The sequence below is a fragment of the Amblyomma maculatum genome, chromosome 1 (genome assembly GCF_055883805.1).
Source record: "Amblyomma maculatum isolate TAMU_Amacu chromosome 1, ASM5588380v1, whole genome shotgun sequence".
NCBI lineage: Eukaryota > Metazoa > Arthropoda > Arachnida > Ixodida > Ixodidae > Amblyomma > Amblyomma maculatum.
Genome location: NC_139344.1, coordinates 209,322,208 through 209,347,051, shown reverse-complemented (window position 1 = coordinate 209,347,051; position 24,844 = coordinate 209,322,208). Strand labels below are relative to the sequence as shown.

Genomic DNA, 24,844 nt, shown 5'->3' with positions numbered 1-24,844 from the left:
CCCTGCCCAACACCTCATGTGCTATATGCATATACAACTAAAAAACGAAGCTGCAAACTTTTCTCATACTGTTCACCCAGCCAATGGCATCAACTGATTGTCATGATGTCACGGTTAATCATCTTGCACTCATCAGCCCCCCGAGATGTCATGCCAGCAGGTGCAGGGTAGTCTATGCTAGTGCTGAGTATGTTCTTTCATAGGGCCTTCTTTCAAAAAGTTCATCAAAATTAACTTGAAATGACCTCTGCGCAACAGCAAACCAATGCCAAAATAAGCTGTAATGGAAAATAAATTTGTAAGACAAAACCTTTAGCCTTCATAATTCAGCAGATCTGAAATCACCACAAATCACACCATAGTTTGGCAGCTATGCCCAGTGTAGAATGCACAAGGTGTTCATTTTTATGTGTACAAAAGCAGCTTTTCTAATAGCAAGAATACTCTCTAAATCGGTGAAAACCTAGAGCTGAAAACTAAAGCAACAGCAGCCTACATCTTGTAAAGCTGGTGTCAACATCACTAAATGAATGTAAAGAAAAAAAAAAGAAAAAAACTTAGGGTGACAATATAATGTATAGTTTGTCCAGCAAATGCTGCCAGTGTCAACATTTACTGCACATGTAGAGACAAACTTATATAAGGGGCTGTGATTTTAATGAGGAATGTGAATTTACACAGTGCAGAGAGCATAAAGTAACATAAGCATGCAATAGTATGCAAGCACTGACATAAATGACAATTTCTTTCTCCTACATCTTTAAAGCAGACAGCCGAGGCAGTGAAAGGAGGAATGGCTATACAAATGTTGCCTGACAAAGTAAATACTAGTGCTCAAAGGTATATGTCAAACATTATAAAAAAGAGGCACACATTTTCTAACTTGCTTGTAAAATGGAAAGAATAAAACAGTGCCCAGAAATCTTGTTCAATAAACATAGATTAACATGCTATTTTATACTGCACAGAAGTGAATTTCAACACTGCCCAGCTTTCCTAGCAAAGCCTTTTTCAGAGAGACACACTCACATGCTAGAGTTTTCATTTCAGAATATCAGGAGCACTTTTAAAGTGAATAACAATTACATAAAAAAAAGCACTTAATAAAGTTGTATAATAACAAAGATGGCTTGGCCTGAAAGTAAGCAGAGCCTGCAAAATATGCTTTGGTACAATGTACTAAAATATAATAAAAACAAAACTGGCCTGAATATGCAGTAAAGTTTGACATTAGCAGGTTATTAGGTTCAGTGTGACACTCATGTGACATTTTAAGAAGCTACACAACACACACATCCATTGGCAATTAAGTCCAAGCTACAATTCCACAGCTATCAAGGCACTGATAAAAACCTAACCTACTACTACTGCAAGATAAAATTCTCACCATGATTCCAGACATATGAAGTTGAAACTATACTTCAGAGGGGATGATGTCCCCTCATGAATTGTCCAAAAAGTTCTTGAGAGTATAATTAAACAAGTTCATTTTTCAAGACACTAGAATATAACAATTATGCAAAAAAAATTAACTCAGGTTCATCATAAAACAAGTAGGCCTGTTAACAAGAATACAATATACAGGTTGCCCCACAAAACATTAACCAAGGTTTTAAAAATGAAAGAAACTTCAGACGCGAATGGAAACGGATTCATAATGTTGACACTAGTCTTTCGAAGTAAGAAATACCTTTCATTTTTAATACCTTGGCTCAAGTTACATGCGACAAGGTGTGTAATGTACATTTCCTATCTTTGGTTTCAACCATCACCTGACAGAGGCCACATGCATAATAAAACAGCCATTTACCATTAAAAATACCTGCTCAAGTATACATGCCAAAATTGATGTTTTCTCAGAAAAGCAAGCTTGAATAAACTGCCTCATCAAGTATAAATTATGAAATTCTCTGGCAGGAAGGCGAAATAAACTCAAAGGAGACAGCTTTGTGATGACCAGGCGTAAAACAGGGTTTTTGTTACAGTGTGGTTCAAAGAAGGGTTAGAGTTCTTCTTTTGTCCTCGATGTTGGAATCAGCATGAAAAGCATGCAAAGTCATGCAAAGCCTTGAATGGCTGTAAACACAGTGAAACCTGCTTTACTTGAACAGAAGAATGCACAAGATTTGTCCTTTACATAAAGTAGTTTCATGTCGCTAAGCCTGCATGCAAGAACCTTTTGTAAAAATTTCTTGCACCAAAGTCAAGGTGGTTGCCATGTTGCAAAATAGGAACACGGTGAATGCTTATACAGCTGTCTAATCTGCTCTTAGTTAGCGGTTCCAATGTGCACCGCAGGAAGCTATGCTTGATGCACTATCACAGTGCTTACGATGTCCCTAACAATCCAGCTACACAAAGGTCTCTTATCACCTTGAGCAAAAACTTAAAACAAGTTGGTGGCCAAATAACGAAGCTGCAACAAAAAATTCTCACTTGCAGATGTTTACAGAGTGCCAGCATTTTGAAGCAAAAACACATAACAGACAGTGACCACAAATGTTTTTACAAACTTTTTGATGGCAGCCATGCAAAAATTACTTTCTTCTCAAAACTAGAGAATTATTTTACATGCAAAGTCTGGTATTCAATAAAACCAATTTAGAGAATCATTTACTGCACAGAATGCTTTCATTATCAAGTTGCTCTCTCCATGCTTGACCGCGTGACTACTCCCAACTCTATTGAGCGTATGAGGCCATACGTGTGTAAGTGGAGGCCATGACAAAAGATCTCTCCTATGCTGAAGCACTCATGAGAGTTGTCAATATTTTCTTTAGTTCATTTTTAAGCAGGTTCCACTTTACAGCAATACCAGGGCTCCAACTAAAATTGCTAAATATCTTCTCTTCCATTTGTTACATCCCATAAACATAGGATGCATTTTGCCACATGTAGCTGTGATAAACTCTTTAAACAATGACAACTAAAAAATTAAACAAGGTTAAATAAAAGATACTTGGCTACAGCTAGCTGCAGTCTTAATGGTTGTGATAACATTTTCAGCAATGTGTGAAAACCAGACTATAGTATGTTTGAATGGCTTTGAGACTGTCAACTAGTAAAAGTGAAAGCTGTAAACACTCACGTAATCTCAACTGTGGCGTGTCATTCACTGCTTCATTTCGTTTGCTTACGCAAACGCTTGTACACAACAGACCAGGACGAGAAGACTTAGAAACCATAGCAGATTGACCAGTAGGCATGCAAAGCATAGACATGCAAAATCAGCATGTTCAGTGCATACTACAAAACACTTCATACGAAGTTGTAGACTACATATTGTTGGCCTCTTTTTAATAAACTTGACTACGGCTAGTTTTTTCTGACACAGTTTTTGGCAGACTTCACCGACAAGTATCAAACACTCACACAACACATACATCAACCAAATCCATAGATCCTTTCCTCAAGGAATTTTGGGCAGCCTGTTTCCGACGTAACGACAAGGTCCGCATATCAACAATGGATTCATATATGCCCTCGTTGTCCGTGGACCTCTGCATTGTTGAGTAGGGGGTGGCCTTACCAGGAGGAGGCATGCCATGCACTGCAAAGGTAAAGTCTGAGTCTCGGGGAAAATCTGCATAGGCAGGAGGAGGCGGTGGAGGACGTGTTTTTCGCACATACAAGCAGAAGCAGACGGACACCACCAGAACTACAGCGAGTGCTGTGGCTGTCACAATGGGCACAACTACATAAAGCACTTCTCGTAGCTCCGTGTCTGATGAACCTGGTGAGCCAGGTTGCTGTGGGACTGATGCGACCACTAGCGGCACATTTAGCACGTCACTTGGCTCACTGTTGCCTTGTCGACTGTGGGCTATCAAGTATACCTGGCAAGGTAAGGAAGGCTGAAGGCCTGACAAAAGGTAGGAGGACTGCTTTCCGGAGGCAACAGACACTTCTTTCCAAGAGTCACCAGGCTGCCGGTAGTACAGTGTGTAACCAGTGATCCTGTGTGGCACTGGCACATTAAACATCCATGTGAGTTGCAATGAGTTTTGATCAACAGCAGACACACTAAGTGTTGGCGCTGGAGGAAAATCTCCATCCTGTGTGGTCACAGGTATTGCTGCTGAAGGTGGACCACTGCCAACTGCATTGAATGCCTTTACAACAACCACATAGGATGTGGCCTTGGTAAGGCCTCGCAAGGTAAAGCTGCCCTGGTCAGGGCCCACAGTGTGGTAAGAAAAAGAGCTCTTCCTTGAGGACTCAGCTGTGCTGCTATAGCCTACATAGTAGCCAAGCAGTTCACCATTCCAATCACTTTCCGGTGGGGGACTCCACGTGACTAGTACAAAAGTTGCTCCCGATTTTTCAATACGAACGTTGACAGGTGCAGCAGATGGCTCTTCTTGTGTAGTTGTAAATCGAATGATAGGGGAGGATTCACTTGCACCTGCGGAGTTTACTGCTACGATGCCGACTCTATACTCAGTAGCAGGATGGAGGTCTCGGACAAGAGCCGTGGTGACGCCACCACGGACAGTGTGGTTCAACATTTCATCGTCTCGGTGCGACCAAAAGCGCACTTGGTATGACAAAACAGTTGAACTTGTAGGACTTTTCCAGCGGATTCTGGCACTACGACTCCATACATCCGACACTTCAACCTCAGTGGGATTAGAGGGAGGCTGTTGGACATTCAGCCTAATAGCCTTGGTGTCTTCTGCATAAGCATTCTTCACTTTGCAAGTATAACGACCTGCATCACTAGCTGCCACTTGCTGTAGTATCAATGATGACACCAGTCGTTCTTTCTGAGTGTCATTGGACACAATAACTCTGTCGTAAAGCTGACTGTTGGTTGCTACTGACTTTTCACCTTTAAGCCATGTTACTGTAATTGGGTGATCGCCAACAGCAATGCAAGTGAGATTGGCAGTTTGGCCAGATTGCACAGTGAGGTGCTGCGTTAAAACATGCGCTTGTGCTACTGTGTACACGGTTACAGCGACAGCCTTTTTCAGCGCTGAACCAATACCATTGTCTGCGCTACACGTGTACATGCCAGAGTCCGATTTCTGAACGTCTCGTATTAAAAGAGTGCCATTAAAGAGCAGCTTGTGCAGATTAGAATCCTCACTGCCTGGCGTGGATCTCAGCTGCGTGACTCTTCCTCCATTGTCATGCGCCCATACTACTTGCGGAACGGGCGTGCCTTTCACATTGCAATGAACTGTGACCGTGTCCCCTTCTGCAGCCTTCACATCTGATGGTTCGATTACCCATCGAGGCGCAGCATTCACTACCAGCTCCACTGACGCGCTGTCAACACCCGCAGCGTTTCTGGCCATACATTTGTATGTTCCACCATGATCTTCACTAAGTGGCTTGAAGGACAACGTAGATAAGTGCGTTCCCGTCTCCTCCTCAATAGACGGCGAATAAATGAGCCGTTTCTCATTCCGATACCACAGGATCTCCAAGGGAGTGTCTCCAACAACTACATTGCATGTAAGGCGGACATCCGTGCCAGCGACGAGGTCTTTCGGTAGTTGCAGGGGGCTCAGCTTTGGTGGTTTTTGAGCCAAAGTGAACGTCAGCCTCGAACAAACCCAAATGAGGACAAATGTTCTAAACCCAATCATTTTTTTTTTTTATGTTTTTGACTGAGGTGCTATATGAAGGTTTTCATTCCGGGGTACTTTCGACCACCTCTGTGCCAGAAGACCAGCGCTTGACGGTGCGTACTCACATGGTAAACCAACAGAATGTCGTCCATAAAATTGATGCTGCACATGGTACCCTTCGGTGATCACTAAGAGAACAGACGATTTAGTTGAAAGGCCTAAGTTAAAGAAAACACGCCGCACAAACCACTTTGTTACTCAGCGGCGTACAGCATCGCTGGTGTCAACGCTATCCTACAGATAGCGCCACTAACGCCACTACATTGCACATTTCTTTTTTTATTTGCGTCGTTTTGGCAGGAGTGTAGTTCAAGTGGTGGCCGAAGGGAGCGCGTTTACCGTCAGTTGTTGGCAGCCCTCTTAGCTGGAACAAAGCAATAACTACTATCTGTCGTGGCTTTCGCTTGTGCTATGCTTAAGTTAGTGAAAATTGTGTGCCAGATAAACCCTTTAGGGCCATGAGGCAGCCCATGCCGTAGTGGAGACCTCCCGGGTGATTTCAAACCTCGCTGCACACAGCACTCAGGGAAGGCGGTAAACACGCCCTCTCGGATGAGTGCTGGAGCTCCCAGAAATGAGCGTGCTTATCCCTCCTCTATGCACAGACCCACTTGCTTTACACAGCTGGGCATCAGTGGACCCAAGTCGCAGAAATTTGGGGAACCTGCGCTAGAAATCTTTCTTATGTTGCGCCGTTTGTGTTCTGACCTCAGGTCATAAGTAGTTCTGCTTATATAATGCTTATATCTACGAGAAGCCATTACGTTCGGCCTTTAAAACAAAAAGGTAGGAACAAGGATACCAACTGTTAGGAAAGTTTCTGAACTGATGAAGTTGATGTTCGATGAGAACCAATCACAAATTCGCAGATATACTTTGTATTTGTGTTGGATTTAATGCTTTGCTTGCACTTCTGTGACAACTTCAGATATTTCGTTAGCAACCCTAGTTCCGCGTTCTTAAAGTAGCGATCACCATGTGTCAGCACGACAATAGTGGTGCTCGTTGCTTGCATTACACTAAATGAAACTACTTTCACTTCTCGTTGCTTTTTGGAAAGTACGCATTTACCTTTAATTTATATTGTGCTGCACAGGACATGAGTGTCATTATATCTGATCATGCCTCATACCGCCAAGTATAAAAAATAAAGATGTTGGTATTGAACTTTTATCTTTCATTTTCAGGTTGTAAACTGAAGACGTACTAGCAAAACGTTGTATTGCCGCAGTACAATGTCCGTTCGCACTGTAAGTTAAAATCACTTATTCTTCTTATGCGTCTAATGATTTTAAAGCGTGCTCATTGTTTATTACTACACAATATATACGGGGTTAACTGTATATAACGTTCGCACTTAAGTTCAAAGCACTTATTCTTCTTAAGTGATAATTATGCAGCGTGCTCATTGTTTATTGCTACACAGTAATTGCGGGGTTAACTATGCCAAATCTCAGTATGCAAATTAGAAAATTTTCCAGCCACCACTTCTGCCAGCTTGCTGCATGAGTCACAGTGGGCATTGCGGTCATGACCAAATGTTTATAAGACCACATAGTGCCGGTAAAGAAACCGTATTGCTTCAGTGGACCATGTATTGACATATACAAGATAATGAGATCTTTTTTTGCCACTAAGAATATTGCTGTTAGGGGCAGCTATTGCTGGTGCCACACCACAGTGCTGCATTGGTATTAACTCGCATGACAGATGCTTGCTGCATCAGCATAGAAAGATAAAAAAACAGCGCGGCTACTTGGGACAAACAGAGAGGAGAATAACGGACAAGCGCTTGTCCGTTATTCTCCTCTCTGTTTGTCCCAAGTAGCTGCGCTGTTTTTTGATCTTGCAATGCACCAACTAGCTCAGATTTCCATTCTTCATCAGCATAGAAGTATGTAAGTACTTGTGTTGATGACAAATGCCTTTGAGGGGAATTAATTTTGCTGTTTTAATTCTACTGCTCATGCTGGGTTGGTATCTGTCTACTAAATAGACTGCTTAGGAGTGGCTGTTTAGGAGTACATAGAAAGAAAGGCGATGTCGCTTCACTGTGTATAATTAACTGTTTCATTTAAATTGTTGCGCTGCCCAGACATTTATGTTGGGCAGGGGAAAAGCAGTAAAAAGGGTAAACAAAAATAGGAATGGTGTTATTAAGTAAGAAATTGTTTGACTGATTGATTTTGTTGCAAGCTGCACAAAACAATGTAATATTGCAATATTGCTGGCCCTTCAGAGATGCTGTAATGGAGTGTTCCAGAATGATTCTGTCTGGTGTTTCTTTAAGGTGCGCTGACATGCCACAACACATGTGCTTTTGCATTCCATTTACTTTAAAATGTGTCTACCAGGGCCAGGATTCCATCTTTGGACCTCATGCATGCTTAGCTCCAAAAAGCCTTAGCTACTGTGACCCCATGCTGGATGTGTCCTGTGGTTTGCTTTTATGAACCAAAGCATGGCCAACAAATTTTGATGGGGCAGGCTTTGCACAAATCCTGAAAACCTTTAAATTTGTTTTATTTCTTGTAGCGCATATCCAGTTTGGAAAGTTTAAGGTGTGTCTTATGCGGAGGAAATGACAAAATTGCCTGACTTGTTTTTCTGGTGTGGTGTACTCATGCACATCAAGCACTTCGTGCAGTCCTTTTTTAAATGGTCTATGTTGAAAACTGTTATTTGCTGCAGAATCTTTTTGTGGCAATACCAGAATCACGGCTGTAGCAGAGATTCCTTTTTTGTTTGGTGCAGAGTCGCAAGATGCTGCCGGCCACTCCTGAGCGCGTGAGTGGTCGGTGCTTGCAGCCATTGGAGCATGACAGTCAAGGAAGTCATGCTTATGGACGAGTTTTTCTCGAGTATTCGCTTATGTCAGAATAGTAAGTGTCTGTGCCTTGTTTAGCTCCACTCATGTTGACTAGAACAGAGTTCATTGCTTTCAGTTTGCTTCGTGCAAAGACAACAGGAGGAATGTATTTCTTCTCATTCTTCCTACATTCTCAATCTTTGCAAAAAATTGCATCCTTTGGTTGCAGAATCATTCACAGAAATTTGCACATAGGTCAGCTGTTGCTACTGGTTGTTTTAGGCAGCTGCATTATATTTTAAAAACAAGGTAGCACATTCAGTCTACAACCTACATCTGCATCTTTTGCTGTTGTATGTCAGTGAGTGTGGCTTTTAAAGGGTAATATTGTAAAATAAAAAGGAAAGGGGGTTCTTGGAATTGGCAGTATAAAAGATGAGTCAGCAATAATGCAGTTTGCTGTATCTGCATGTTTAAATTTATCTGATAGCTTTTGTTGTTTTATGGAGCTTATCATGAGAGGTTTGTTGTACTATGCCACAGCAGATCTGCACTTGTGCATTATGCTGATGTTTTCCAGTGGGGATAAAAAATTCTGGATGTCCACACTCTGTCCTAGCATCCCCATTCCAAATTGAACATTTTGGAAATGAAAGTGCACATGACCAAACATCTCCCATAAAGACCCTCAGTTCGTTCATTATTGGCTGTTTTGAGGACAAATATTGTCACAGTTCCTTCAGATATCCACTGGAGGGTAAGCTTGTGGCATTATCCACGTTGAGCCAGGTTTATCTTATGTACAGTCTTTGTCAAAAGTATACGGCCCGAGAGGTTCATTTCTAAGCACAGTAACGGGGCTGCTGGCAGCAATACTGGATTAGGAATGTAAGCTAGAGGAGAATGAGGGTGAGATTTGTCATCTACGAGGTTTCGAACGCTAGAGTTGCTTTACGAGCCTCGTTACCGGGCTTAGAACAAAAATCATTGGGCTGTGCGCTTTTGACAAAGACTGTACATGCCTGCTGTTACACTAGAGCAGCAGATTTAAGAGGAATATGTGCGTTGATAAGTGAAATCATTTTGACTCAAGTAATATTGTATTTTGGATTATCTTGGCATATATTTGCTATTTAGGCGATTGTTACGTGTTGAATGTTTATGACGAGGTTGACTTTTGGATCTTCTGGGGCTTGGTGTTTCTTTTTGCATTGACATGACAGCAAGGAATGTCTTGATATAGGTGAGGTCGTCGCTTTCTGAAAATCCTGTACAGAAAACAACTCATGCTCACCGTCAAGTGTGGTGATTCACTGACAAAATTATCTTGGTGAACATGGTCAGTGTATTGTAAACTTTTTGTTTTGGCAAGATTGAGCATAAATGCAACAAATGAAAACTGTTGAAAACTTTGCTGTGTATGTTGCTTGCAACAACTATATAATAATGGTCAGTTTGTGTCACTCCTGAGGGCATGTTTTTTGATGCCATACTGTCCAAAGGCCTTGTCCTGCTGAAAATCCTATGTTGCTAACATTGTGAACGAAAAATTGTAGACATGGCCCTGGAAGGCGATAGTTAGCAGGTGGTAGTTGGCAGGTGACATGGCTGAGCAACATGACATGACAGGAGCTGCCAATCAGGGCTTTTCCTTTGAGATGGTAGGGTGAAATAGGAATCAAACTTCAGGACCTTAGGATCACAAGTAAGGCACGCTATCCTAGGCCTTTCTGGCATGTTCATACAGATTGGGTAATGCATGGCTTTAAATCTATGCCCATGTGGGCTTCCCATAATGTAGTAGCTTACAACTGTATGCAAATGAAAGTATGTGAGGTATTAGAGACACAAATTAAGGGATTAGTAATTAAGTGAGCAGCAAACTACATGTGCACAAATGAGGATCTTGAGGGGAGCTACAGTCAGGGGGCCGTTAATGTTGTTGCATAATACCCTTAAGCTGGAGTGATTGCCCAATTTTGTTGAGCGAAAGCTCTATTCATTGCAAAAGTCAATCTCTTTTTGTGTCTCATTTAATCTTGGTTTGACCTTATAGAACCCTAGTAGCAAGTCTCAGTTTAGGTTGAACTGAAGTATATAATGGTCAATAATAGTAAATAGTTGTTTAACCTTTGATCTTGCAAGTCATTTGACGCCACATCTCGATATCAGCAGGCCTTGCCCAAGATTCACGAAGCCGATGGTGGATTGTGTGTCCTGTGTCTACCCCAGGGTGTAACTATAATGCTGGTTTACGTTTCATCCAACATGTCTTAAGGTGAGAGGCTACACTCTGAAAACATTTTTTTTTTAAATCAGCAGTGAGGGCTATAGCAACTTTTTTTTCTGATTAAACATGTTTTATTCAACTTACCCAAGTATTTAAAATATAATTATTGGTTCAATTTATTTCTTGGGGAGTTACTTTTCCTCAATAATAATGTTACGTGGCGGCAAGCGATGACAACGGGAGAACAGAGGACAGAAAGAAGATGCTCGATGGTCGTGAGATGACGTTTAATGAACCTGTGAGCGGGCCTAGCGCGCGCGCTCCTGCCCACGCCACTGCCCTCTTCCTCCTTCGTCCGTAACATGACCCGGGGCCACCGAGCGATCGTTCCCATCGTAGACGAAGAAGTTTACCGATGATGATTCCATGGCATGATGATGGGCGTGTCTAGATGCTTGAAGAAGAGGAAGAAGTAAGAATAGAACGGCTTGCCGGTACGATGTCTGAAGCATGGGTGATCCGCCTCTCCTGAAGCTGTCAACCATCCGTCACCAGAGTCCGTGGGACCGATGGCTCGAGTTCACGTCGGGCAGCTTGGGCGGGGGTTGCGTGTTCGTATCCATAGGTTCCTTTGGGTCATTCGAGTCTTTCAGGTCCTTCGTCTCGGTTCTGATTGGTCTGCATGTTCTCCTTGTCTTCAAATCCGGGCTGGGAGCTGGGCGGTGGTAGTAGGTCAGGTCTGGGCTTGAAGGGCTGGGGCGAAGCTGCTCGGCGATGTCCCCGGCTTACAGATGGCGTCGATGCTCCAAGGCGAGGATAGAGATGACGTACGCCGCACCTCCAACCAAATGTTACGTGGCAGCAAGCGATGACAACGAGAGAACAGAGGACAGAAAGAAGATGCTCGATGGTCGTGAGATGACATTTAATGAATCTGTGAGCGGGCCTAACGTGCTCCTGCCCACGCCACTGCCCTCTTCTTCCTCCTTTGTCCGTAACAATATGTTCAAATTGCTAGTCATGCCAGCAAGGATAATTAACTGGAAGGCTGAATTGAGGATAGCTTTGGCACTTATTTAGCTTAATGTGTGACCTGTGCAATGAACTAGGATAAATGTAATGCAATGAATATTCAGCAAGTAATCTAAAAAACTGAACAAAGTGAAAAAAAAAAACCCATTTATCTTCACATTTTTTTCAAAAATAAGCTGTAAATTAAATGATTCTTTGTAGGTTTAAATTATCCTAGTTTATTGCAAACATCTGTATATGAGGAATCAGCGATCAAAATTTAATTTCAAAATATTCATTCAGAAAAATATTGTCACAGTTCCTGTAAGAAGAGGTGGAGGAAAATCTTGTTTTGAGAAAAACGTAAATGAAGATTTCAAACATGTTGAAGATGTGAAAAACAGCATATACAGCTCTAGAACGCACCTTGCCCATAGCTGGGGCCCTCTTGAAATGCAGTAGAGTCTCCTTTCGTTCGTGTCGCTGCCCTTTGTTTCTTCCTAGCCCGTTTTGTTGCATGAGCTTATTTGCGTAGAGCCTTCTGCGTTCGCTGGTGGTCTCTGGCAATGCAGGCTCCTGTCGTGTAGTATCCTGGTTCAATAACAACCTTGCTTAGTATATCCAGGATGTTTACACTGCCATTACTGAAGTGTGATACAGCATCATATGTAAAGCAAACAGAACGGTAGGAAAACTTACATACCTCTCCTTGGGAGCCTGCTGCCATATCAGTCCATTGAAACACTCATTTGCAGTTTGTGTTGTGCCATCTAGACACTTTGATAGGAGCTCGTCTGAACACAGATCACTGTACTCTCTGTTCAGCACATCATTTGGAATCCCTCCTTTTGTGCACATACTTCCCTTGGCCAAGTGCTTCAAACCATTTGTACCCGTACCAGCTGTTTGGTTGGTCCAGGCGAGCACAGGCCGTGCCTTGGCTGCTCGTCGGTAGAACTGCAGTGAAAAATGCTGGTAAGGGTGGCTTGTTTCATTGCCGAAAGGCTTCTCATGTTAGCTCTTATGGCAATCCTATAGTAGTTTTGTAGGCAGTCAATAAGGGCGTCGGTTAACTTTCCTTTACCATTAAGTCCACACACTGCTTTCTTGAGTTTTCTCAGGTGGCAGCCAACACACTTTTTGGAATTTCCAATGCATTCAAGCTCCTTGATGCTGTTATCTCCGTACATATCCTTTACAGTGGCATAGCTCTCGGCATCACCATCACCATAGTAGTCCAGGTACTTCTAGTCTCTTGTTTCTTGCGACCTCTCAAATATCTTGTACAAGCCAACCATCTCCATAGTGCCTGCACTGCCTTTATGGTTTGCATGGCAGGAAGTGTGACTTGCCTTCCACTCCTGGAATGAAACACTTTTTTGGGCTTAACTTGCTTTTTGTTTTGCAAGCCTTGTATGTGCTCGAAAGGTTCTCGACATCAATAGCTTTTCCTGTGTCAGCAGAAATCACTGGCACACACTCGTTCAAAGAAGAATGTCCACACTTCTTCCATGTTTTATCGCCTGAAACACTGCAATCATTGCTCCCACCACACAACAAACTTGTGCAGCAGTGTTAACCATCAACTCTGACATTACTTTCCAGCCACTGCTGAGAGCCGAGACGATATCCTGTCGTAAGCAGAATGTCATGAAGGGGGAGGCTTGTTCACTACTTTGCAGAATGTTGACGCACCTGCATGGCCTTTCCCTAACTGACTCATTGCGTACACCAGTCGAACATTATTCTCATTTGCACGCACCACCTTTTTCAATGTGTCAAATGAATGCTTGCTTGAATCCACACTCTACACACACCACTGCACAGGTAGAGCATACCCCTTGGTGAGCGCGTTCTTCGATCGTCAGTGCTGTATTCATGCATTCAGGGTATGCAAGCAGGGAAAACACAGAAGAAAGGATATCAATGTCAATGATCCAGTTCCCTTGGAGTGTAGAATCCGGTAGCAGGCCTTCATATGTTTTTGTGATGTTCCCAAGTTTCTTCGCACTCTCTGAAACACCCGCCTCTGGTGGCTGAGAAGACGGACACTGCGTAGTGTGTAGATTCCCAGCAAACTTGCGTTTCCGCCTTTTCTGAGCTCAGAACTTGGCCATACTAGACGGATTACTGTCTGATTGCTCTGAATGCTGCATCTCAGCACCTGTTAAAGTTGCAAAGCGCTGCTTTTCCATTTAAACAGTGTCTAAACAAAGCACTGATAAAAGTAAACAACAAACATTCTTCAAGCATCAGTCATCCCCCTTATGGCCGCTTTAAAAGATTGTGGAAGAATAACAAATTCATAACAAAACTTAAGAATACCAGTTAGTGTTGCGGATATCAAAAACTAAAGAATATAGTGAATAATAATCATACGTGAGAAACATTAGTAGTTTCAGAATACCAGGATAAGCGTTCAAACACTGGCTGTAACTTCCAAACTAATCATGATAGGACCATAATTTTTTTTGCAACATGTACCTGAATGTTTGCAGTACTTAACCCTTTCTCTACGGCAAAAATAAACAAGAGCTGTACCAAGTATACCGGGAGTTGTTTTTTTCGTTCAGTTCATAAAACTTGTTTTTCTGAATAATACAATGCCATTCTTTCAACTGCAAGGGGTTTCTTTACTTCAAAAATTGCAAGAGAAATAGTGCCTAAAGTTGGAATCACTGAATAGCACATATGTCTTGTGGAAAAGCATCTCATCAAAAAAAAGAAGCTCAAACCAAGCCACTACATCGTCAGGGTCAGGCAGTGCATTGGTTATTCTAGGTGTTTGAGTGAACGGGAAACGCGGCAGGGAAGCAGGTGGATTTGAAAAGTCGATGAGGCACCACTACAGGCAGTCGCAAGGTCCTCCGTTCCGTCCACAAAATCGTCGTCGTCAGAGTCCTCAGATCAGAACACATCACTTTCTGTTCCCGAGCAAAGCTCTACAGAGCTGTCGTCTGAAGAGGATTCGTCGAAATACTTTATTTTACAGCCACTGTCATTTTCTTGCGGCACAGAGGCAGCCATGTTTCTCGCACAGGTCGCAGAGGCGGGAAAAAAAACCAAAGAAGGGAGATAAATGGCACAACATTGACAAATATTGCCGTCTGGTGTCAGTAATTGCAACTAGAACAGTAGGACGAATATAGCCGTCATCGGTTCATTGTATGAGAAATTTTCGTTCATGATGTCGTCATCGGTATTATTGATACAAGATCTCATGACTATACTCATCATCGATAGAGAAAGGGTTAAAATGTAAAAAAAAAGAAACTTTTTGCAGAAAAATTGACTTTTGAGTGTGGCCTCTCACCTTAACAATCAAGCGATCAATGCTGTCACAACTTATTTGCTACTCCATGAAAGCACTGACTTGGATGTTTTTTGTGAACAGTGACTTTAATAAGAATGCATAAACTGCTAATTCATACAATGCATGCAACAAGACTGCAACCTGGAATTTGTATCTTTGCCTGACGTGGCCATTACGAAGTGGAACACCTGTGTAGACCTTGTCTTCAAGCAAGATAATAGATTGGGAAATGACACTGTTAAAGAAATGGCTACCATAGCCAATTACTTTATGGATCATATGACTGTCTGCATGGACATTGCTTCTCATAACGCTGAACACTAAAAGCATTATAAAGTGCAATACAATCATCTAATTCATGCATCACAAAGTTGAACCACGCAAAAGAGCTTTTGCTCGACCATTGGTTTAAGCATGCTTAAATCTGCCTAACTTTTCTTTCCCCTTTAATACTCTTTTCTAATCTGCAGTTTGTTGCTGATGAAACAGCAACTATCTGGAGTTTACGTGATGCCATCTGCCAGCTCAGCGTTCAGTGAGTAGTGGAAATTTATTTTGCTTAAAACTTAAGAATGTACATTGGGATGGTATTTTAACTGCATGTGTTTTCTTTTTATATTTTTTTGGTGCTGTATTTGCTAGTTCATTTCATTTTAGCATACTTTGTTGTTGACGTGTCAAGTATAGTACCATAGAACACTTGAAATGCTAATGGTTTTACACAGGAGCTATTTTTGTTTTGTGAGTTTGCTGTGTGCACCCCTGTGATATTACTACTGCTAGATGGTTGCAATATCTAATGCTACTTATTTTGAGACATTTATATAGCCAAATCTTGCAGCAGTTTATTTGCATTCATTGTGAGCAAGCAAGACCCATTTGCTGTTACTGCTGGCATTGGGTAAGGTATTTGTGTAGGGTCTGGGGACCTTGCCCATGGAAATGGGGTAAAAATGGAATTGGGCACTGAAAATGTGTGGATTGGATTTGAGCTAACCTAACTAGCCTGCCCAGCCTAGCCTGGTGCAATGTCTCAAGCACCTTAGGGCATCAGTTGGCAGTGTGGTATTGCTGTTTTCTGGGCGGTTTTGTATCCTGCGGATATTCAGCCTTTTTGAGAGGCCTTTGATAAATAGTCAGTAATTACTGTCAGTTTCATGATAGGGTTTTGTGAGACATTTAGAAAGGAACTCTTGTGACTGTTGGCGGCGCTTTTGAATGGTATCCTGTTACATATTTGTTTTGGACAATTGGTTGTGATGCTGCAGTAACAGTGTTTCATTTCGTGTGCAATTTGGTTACTTCACTATATATAAACTCTAGCAATTTTGCTTTGTTGCATACAATTTTTCCAGTAATTCACACATGTCTCCTCAACCACTGTAGTGCATTACATGCAGCTCAGCTGCTAGAATTACATTGCTTTCAGCATTGTGGCAGTGTTTCAGAATGTCCATTTAAAGTGGCAGCTCCAAGTCTGTGAATTTTGTTTATGCATTCTGTCGGTATTGAAAGCGCATGCCATGCATGGCGTGTGGAATGTGCTACAGAATGAGAACATTATTTTAGCACCTGCACTTTGTTAGTGGTGCTATTTTTATTGGGCGTGCATTTTTGCAGTGCCATCTGTGCAGGGAACATTTTTCATGCTAAACAGTGTTGGGTGTTTGTCTACTAGCAGTGAGAAGGTCATCCATGTAGGTTAGGATGTGGACATTCTTGAAAATATGCATGTGTGGGTAGAAGTAAATTAAGCACACTGTGCCATTCTAAACGAGTTCACATGCTGCCTATCAAAACTTGATAGATATGGGATATGTGTGTTAGTGATATAGTTTTCTTTTGAAACTTTAATGTTTCTTGACATGCCCTGGTGGGGGCTAGTGATAAGGTTTGGAACAAAATGGTCTTTTTCGCTAATTTTTATCTACACCAGTCCACCCGTTTGGTCATGAGAGCCAGGTGGGTGTGGCCTGTGTGCATTTTCAAGAGGGAGCCCTGATTAGGTTTGGGAAAAGAAGGAAGGGAGGCTGCAGTACCACTTTGTCTTTTTCTTCATTGTAGGGTGGCAAAAAATCAGGATTTGAACATGATAGCATTAAAGGCCCCCTTCTTCAGAAAATCCGGCATTGGTGCTGGCGTTGTGACTGAAAAATTGGCATGACCTTACAGTTGGTAGTTAGCGGGTGAGATGGCTGTGCACTGATTGTTCAGGGAGTTGTGTAATGTCATGAGGCCTCGTGACATGGCTAAGATGGCAGGAGCTTCCACCTCTGGCTTCTCCTTTGAAATGGGTGAGTTAGATGGGAATGTAGCCAACTGGGACCCTTGGATCTCGAGTCAGACTTGCTACTCCTAGGCTAAGCAAGCATGGCTTGGTTAAAGTGGGACTTTATATCTGCATCGAGTGATCTGCCACATAATGTGGTAACTTACGGCTGCGGTGGCCATATTTCGATCTAGGGGAAGTACAAAACCGCTTTTGTGTCGCGTGATGGCAGCACAAATTAAGGAACCGCAGGCAGTCTATATATTATGCTGGAGCCCTCTGCTACGGCATTCCTCATAGCTCACATGTCAAATGCATCACTAGCTAATTGTATATATATATATATATTTTTAAATGTGGCTGTTTTGCATACTGCAACAATTTTTACATCGTCTTGTTTTGTGCAGCTTGGTTTGGAGTATTGTTCATCCGACAAGGCCTCTATCAGGGTGGTGTGTTTCGGTTCACGCTGCGTATTCCGGACAACTACCCCGATGGAGACTGCCCGGTGAGAGGCTGCGGGGCCATAGAATGTTTTAATGGGTCTCTTGCGGTGGGTGTGTTGGGGGCACATTTTATAAAAAAAATTTCATAAAGAACATTAGATCTTAGGTGTCCAGTGATCTTTGTTTGTTTTTTTTTTTTTTTTTGCTGCAACGGAAATTTTGTTGTTTTATTTGTTGATTCCTTAATGGTTGTGTTAGAAATGCTGTAAAAAAGTTTTCTAAGAATTTATCAATCAATACATGCACCCATTTTTGTGTGTCCCAGTGCTGATCAGCGAGCGTGGTGGCGACTGCCTATCGGCAGGAGTGATGTCCTGAAAATTAATATAGATCTGGACTATCGGACGGTAATTAGACATACTTAATATAAGGTAGCATGCCTTCCACATTCCACACTCAATGCTTGAAAGGCAGAAGGCATATGCCTTGTTGATAAAACTTTTAATGGACCGTGGTTACCACTTCAAGAAATTCAAAACACTATGATGGCAACAAGTGACAGATGCTAAAAGCACATCATTGGTGATGCGAAAGGAGTGTGGCTCTTTATTGAAAGGCACATTCGAGAGAGTGCAAAAAAATATAAAACACAATGAGCATCTTCTGGAAAAAAAAGGAACACTGTGTACTTAAGGATGTCAACGATAAATACCGAAATGTGGTCATGCGGTGGGCTATACTGATAATGACACAGTTTCACTGTAAGATAGCGCTTCAATTTTTTTAATGCGATTTTCAGTGTCTAATTCAAATTACAAATCCTTGTTTTTTGGATATTGAAGGGCTCTCAGTCTATGCATCATGAGGCAAGATATTGTTATTTTTGCCATAACATTGTAGCATGTTTTGGTCACTATTTAATTCCTTTAAAGAGTCTCTGGGACTGAATTTTGTGAGTTGCATAATATTTTTTCTAGACTGGCTTAAAGAAAGGTAATATTTGTGTGCATTCTGAGTTCACAGTAGTCTTACTGTTTGGTTTAGTATGCTCACATACAGCATGTTCTGCTTACCTAAAGTGAAGTCTGGAAGAGAGACAGTGATTTGTTGTATGACAGGGAAGTCAGCAGAATGGTATTGAAAGCTGCCTTGAACAAGTGGAGGTATTTTTGTCCGTTAATTAATCACCAGGTTACTCAGTGTGAAATGAGAATTAAAATTCATTCTATAGTACTAATACTTCTGCTGAGACCAATAAGGTCACGACTTCCTTCATGAGCTTGAGAAGAAAGCACCATTATTATTGAGATTATGAGATCAATGGATCAGTTACTGTTAAAGAATGGGGCAAAAAAATGACATCAGGTCATTAAACTAGGGTAAATTATCTGGTACTATTAAACTGTTATTAAACTAAACTATAGCTTTTGATCCTTTCAAAGTGTTACTAGCAGGATATGTCAGAAAATGTTTTTCATGGGAAATTATGGAGTGTGAGTCAAAATAATGGAAGATACCTAACATGGTTACTACACAGGTACTATTATTATGATAGTACATGTGTCTTCCAAGTGAAATGTGTAAACTGTTGAGAGCAATGTTGACATCGAGTACTCATCCTGTAATCAGTTTTAGATGTGTATATTTTCTTTTTCATCTTGTAACATCATTTGCAGTGTTGAATTAGGTTTAAAAATTGTGCCATTATGGTGCTGCAAAATTTGGTGCAGACACCAAATTTTGGTAGTGTTCTTTTTTTTTTTTCGTTAGTGATGTGCAGCCATTTGTAAGCAGATTGCCGTAAAAGAAATTACCATTGCTTGGTAGATAATTTATGTTTCAATTTCTTCTGACAGCTGAATGGTCACTGTCACAAAGTTTGATACAGGCTGTATGAGGCACACAAAAACAAAGACGTTTTACCCACTTCATTTGTTGTCGTTATAGCTCTTAGCACAGACTGGCTTAAAAGCAGTAGTGAAGTAATTTTAGAAAGCAGTGGTTATATCATTTTGTTTGTGCCTCACATGACTGCAACTGAACTTTGACGTCATAGCTACACGTTGAAACCAAAAAGATGTGAGAGATTAGGTTAATTACAGGTTATTTACTGGGTGCAGCTGAATTCCGCATAGTACTCTGTGTATCGTAGTGTCTTAAAATATAAAACTGCAACAGTATGCTGTTCATACTCCCTTGACAACTTTAATTAGTAGATCTTCACTAGTTCATTTATCAGCGAATTATGTGCAGCTTGTTATTTCTGATAACATGTTATTTCATATAACGCAACAACTTTTTAAAAAGTTTGCCTATACAAAAATGAGTACAGGAGGGAGGCACCTTTGGTAAATCCACTGTCATGTCAAATTATTAGTAATTGTGATTGTTTTCTTTTTAATAGCATAGAACCGGTGGTCAATATACTATTAAGGAATAAATGTTTCCAGGCAGCACTTTTTAGGCAGATTCATTCTACTGATGCAGGCCTAATTGATAATGCCTTTGAATATTTTTTTTTGGTAACTGTTTTATTTTTAAATGCCTGCAGATTCATATTATGAAGCATTGCTTAATTTCTTATATTGATGGTAAGGCACTTTGTCTAATATTGCACTTTCTTAGCAACACCTGACAAACCGCACAGTGCAGTGTGGGACTGGGCTTTCTACCTTTCATTGTCATAGGATATTGGGGCTGTTGCATGTCTAGTGGCTGTAATTATTGGTGCAGTTTTACCGGAAGGCTAGAGAAATTATTTGTCTGGAGAGTAGAATATTTTATGTTTCACTCACTACTTGCCTTTTGTTTACTCCTTGCTAAATTTTATTATTCTCTCTGGTTCACAGTTTTAATCATAGGATCTTAGTTTGTTTCGTTCACTTTGTTGAAAGATGCAAGTCAAATGATCTTTACTGTATGTTTTTTTTTTTTTCTTTTTTGCCGCAGGACCTGACTTTTGAAACACCCATTTTTCACCCACTCATTGACCCTATTTCAGGAGATATGGATATCAAGCGCAGCTTTCTCAAGTGGAGGTGCGTCAAGTTTAGAAGTATATTTGTTGCTTATTAATGCACTATTTGTTGTAACTGTGCTGTCAGACACCTTGAGCTGGGGAGCTCAAGAGCATGTTTCATTTGAACTCTTCACTTACTGCAGGAAAACAGGCAATATCAGAATGCTGTTTGTAAAATAGTTATAACTGTAAAAAAAAAAGAAAAAAATGTTTACCTCCATAAATTTAGTTATATTTTATTGTAGCATATCATAGTGTATCTTGTAAACCTTCTCTTTAAAGGGGTCCTGCAAAGCCTGTCTACTGTGCTTTGGGTGAATTCTTCATATCAACCAGATACAGAACCAAAAAGAATTACAGGAATCGGTGCACTAGAACGGGAGTTGTTAAGGAATGAATTTTCAAAATACAAGCAAATAAAAAATTGCCAACTCAGTTTTCCCAATCTTTCGCTTTCCCATTTCGCTCGCCCAATGACGACACATGCACAGTCAATCGAAACAGCCTACATGAGCTGTTTTCTCGTGGTTTCCAGGTCACTATAACGCATTTTTGCTAAATTTGACGAGATCTCTTGCATGGCGCCTTTCAAAAATAGAATGAAGAACAATGAGGCCAGGAGCAAGCAGGGGAAGGAGACATTCCTTTGTCATCATACACCCCCAACTATTGTGTTTCTCTCGTGAGCCCGCTCCTTGACCGCCCCTTTCTCTCTATTCAAAGACATCCTACAATAGCGAGATCATTCAGTTCTTTCCTACCTAACTTTGACTGCATAGCCACAGGTAGCTGTTCACTTGTATAGGTTGTGAAAGTCTTTGATGCAGAGTAGTAACCAGAGCCTCTATAGGTGCTTTTTGTGTCTCTTGTACCTTTATGTAAAGTAAACATGTTAAACTCATTGACTTAATATAATATATAACACTGCGACATAACATATTTTTTTCTAATGGACACGATTTGCAGCGTATTTGCTATTTATTAAATCGACAAGTACTTGTCAGTTGACGTCATGTCCGCTGCAAAGAACCACCACTGCATACTGACACCGTCAGTACCATGATGTCAGTTCTCGAGCAAATTAAATATTAAATACCGAATTATGTGCATTACGACCGGGGGTAATAGCATCGCCGTAACTCAACAATTGCAATAAACAAGCAAATCAATGCACAAAAATTGTATTGCAGGACCCCTTTAATGTGACAGAAAGAAAGACAAAATAGAAGTTTAAAAAGAAAAGGAATCGTTTTGATTGTCAAAATTTAAGAGACTCACACAAAAAAAATTCTCGGAAATGTTAAGTATAATGAGTCACAAAACAGAAGAACTAAAAGAAAAATTGAGAATATACGTTTTAAGTTTTACTATATTAGAAACCAGTATGCAAATTTATAGCACTCCTAAGTCTAAACTTTCGAACGGGACAAAAAAAAAAAAAAAAGAAGAAATAATCACTCGTGCCGTGTGCTTGGAGATACCCTGCAGTGCAGTACTCAGGCTGAGTCCTTATAGTCTTGAAAACTCAATCCATTACACTGCTGGTTGCATGGAACTGTTCAGAACATGCCTGGTACCTTCAGAGAAGCTCGGAAAGCACTGAATCTCGCACTGAAATGGTAACGAAAAAAACTAGAATTACGAATGAGCATTTATCAATAGTCCTCGCTGCGGGGTGCAGTCATTCCTATCTGAACTAAAATAGCTCGGAGGGGTGTTGTTTTTTCACACAAAACTGTAGCTTGCATCTGTAGTGTCAAGTATCGGTGCTGTGGAAACACGAGAACACTGCTACTGCTGAGTAGAGTTGCAGTAAGATGAGGACACTAGCTTAGATGCCACGCTCACCACAGTTGCTGTGTTGACAGGTTTTGGAGAAAGTTTAAAAGTTATGACTGATGAAGAAATGCAGTTTGAAACTTAAGAACAGTTCTTTTGCAAAATGCAGCATAGCAGGCAGTGTTGCTTGTCCAGATCAGAAGGAGCCCAGATCATGCGGAATGGGCCATTTGGTGCTGTTGTTCAAATTGAACAGTTTGAATAGGCACGATAAGGACAGAGCTTTAACCCACCCTCATTTGTGTGGCGTGAAGTGACCTTGGCTGCTGGGTTTGGTGACTCTGGATTCTTTTTTATTAATTGGTTTTTCACTTGCAGTTAAAATGGGTGTAGTGTAGTCAGATGATAGCGCATACAGTTTAGTTTTTTTCTATCTTTGGAGCTACTGTTGCCATGAGGAAAATAATCCTTTATTGCTTCAACTGTGACTAACCCGTGTGGTGCTTGTTTGGTATAGAAGCAATTCGCCCTTGGAGCGTGCTTTTCACTGAATCTAAAAGAAAAAGGACATTGAAAAACTTTCGTGAGTGGAATCGTTCTGAATTTGTACTTATAAGAAAAACTAATTTTGTAATTGGTCTGCCCTGGAGCTACCTGAAAGTGCCCTATGTCTTTTAGATGCATTTTGCCACGAATGTTACAGTGTGTGACATGCTGTAATGACCTACACAACAAAAGGCAAAAATATCTGAAATCTAACCTAATGAAACACTTATCTTGGCTGCGCCTTGTTGTCGTTTCTGAAGCGACCATGTGGACCAACAAAGATAAAATAAAGGGAAGGAGTGAAAGAGCACTCTCCCTGCCTATGCCACCATTGCTTGAAGGTGCCCATTAAAAGATATTAGGGTATCTCCTCCTTCAAACTGTCTCCTTTAAACCCCTTTTGTGCACTTGAGTAGTATATTAGACACCAGCATTTGGAAGAGCCCTTCGGAGCCAAATATATAGCCTGAAAAAATCTGAGCCTTCTAGTCCAAAAATTTATGAAAGACATTTTAAGGGTATGACGTGATAGTGTAGGCTACCAGCCCACATATAAAAGCCCTGCTTTATCCAAGCCGTATGAACGTGCCTGCGTGGCCTTAGGGTAACGAGATTGTAAAGGTGTTGGCAGGCTGATTCTGATATTACGCTCCCATATGATAGGAGAAAACCCGAGTTGGCAGCTTCTGCCAAACGCAGCGTCAGGCAACCATGTGTCCAATCAGTGTGTGGCCCCGTCAGCTGCCAGCCTCCGCCTGCCAGCGCCATGCTCGTGGTCTTTTGCTTACAATGCTGGCGCTGACAACGACATCGACGTCGGGTTTTCTGGTGGACAGGGCTTTTAACGCTATCACGCTAAAAAAAAAATTAAAGCTTCAAAAAAACTCAAAACAATATGCTCTAAAAAATACCATTTAATTTGTTCAAAAAGGAAACCCTGAGAACACAGACTTGTGAGATTATAACTTACGAAAAGGTTATCATAGAAATGAAAGACGGAAGGTTTTGCATAGTGCTGATAAGGTCAAATATCAGCTAAATGAAGAGCCTCATATTTTAAAGTAGCAATTGATGTTGCATGAATCTAGTTGAAGGAATGCAGCAAGTTCAGTTGTTTGTCCTGAAGACATAGTACAAAACAAAAGGGATGCGCAGGGGGGCAGTCCACTCTTAGGTTGAACATACGAATGTGCTGTGGCTGTATTGGGTGCCAGTGCATCTGTCTCGGCCACACTTTGCAGCATTGTGGCATGGAAGCACAAGGACCTGGAGATGGTGCTCAGTGTCATCTGAAATTTCGCTCTAGTGGGGCTACAGCAGACAGACTGGTGCCTGAAAAGCATGGCCGCACATTCGTGTGTTCACCCTAAGAGTTTACTAGCCTGCACATGCCACATCGCTTTTTGTGTTTTCTTGTGCCTCTGAACTGAGTGGTAAATTTGTAGCTCCCTCCAGTGTTTATATGTAAGTCAGAATGTGTTGTATTACAAACTGTATCAATTATGTTCTTGGCGTATTAAAGTTGCACAAATTTTGAGCTGAGACAAGTCCTCTATGTTTATTCCTTCTTTTCTGAAAGAATTCAGTATATTTGGGATGGTTGTGCACAACATTTGAACACCCTGATTGGTTCATGAGTGAGGCATATACTGGAATTCGGGATGCTGCGTTAAATAATAATGACTGTTAGGTCTTAAACATGCTATGTGTGTTAGCAAGTTTATTTATTGTTTTTGTTGGCTCTTGAATGCTTCGCACATTGAAGGCTAATTAGCTGATCGAT

The 24,844-nt window shown here is 41.2% G+C and overlaps 2 protein-coding genes and 1 pseudogene across 4 annotated transcripts in view; 1 reads left to right on the top strand and 2 right to left on the bottom strand.

Annotated features, from left to right (window-relative positions):
- Positions 1-635: 635 nt before the first annotated feature.
- LOC146205484 (cell adhesion molecule Dscam1-like) lies at positions 636-5,888 on the bottom strand. The gene has a single exon (XM_084590182.1). It carries the CDS (start codon positions 5,595-5,597, stop codon positions 3,369-3,371), a length of 2,229 nt encoding a protein of 742 aa, XP_084446308.1. The 5' UTR covers positions 5,598-5,888; the 3' UTR covers positions 636-3,368.
- A 123-nt stretch (positions 5,889-6,011) lies between these two features.
- Positions 6,012-24,844, top strand: part of peo (ubiquitin E2 variant domain-containing protein pendolino) — a 37,433-nt gene continuing 18,600 nt past the window's right edge. The window contains exons 1-6 of one of the 3 annotated variants that reach the window (XM_084590180.1): positions 6,012-6,425; positions 6,827-6,889; positions 8,394-8,521; positions 15,473-15,537; positions 17,679-17,779; positions 20,667-20,755. In XM_084590180.1, the coding sequence (XP_084446306.1) occupies positions 6,875-6,889; positions 8,394-8,521; positions 15,473-15,537; positions 17,679-17,779; positions 20,667-20,755 (398 nt within the window). In that variant the 5' untranslated portion in view covers positions 6,012-6,425; positions 6,827-6,874. Of the gene's footprint in view, positions 6,426-6,461; positions 6,699-6,826; positions 6,890-8,393; positions 8,522-15,472; positions 15,538-17,678; positions 17,780-20,666; positions 20,756-24,844 lie in introns of those variants that run through there. The other 2 variants (XM_084590178.1, XM_084590179.1) reach the window with 2 other exon arrangements.
- LOC146205483 (uncharacterized) lies at positions 12,213-14,716 on the bottom strand (annotated as a pseudogene).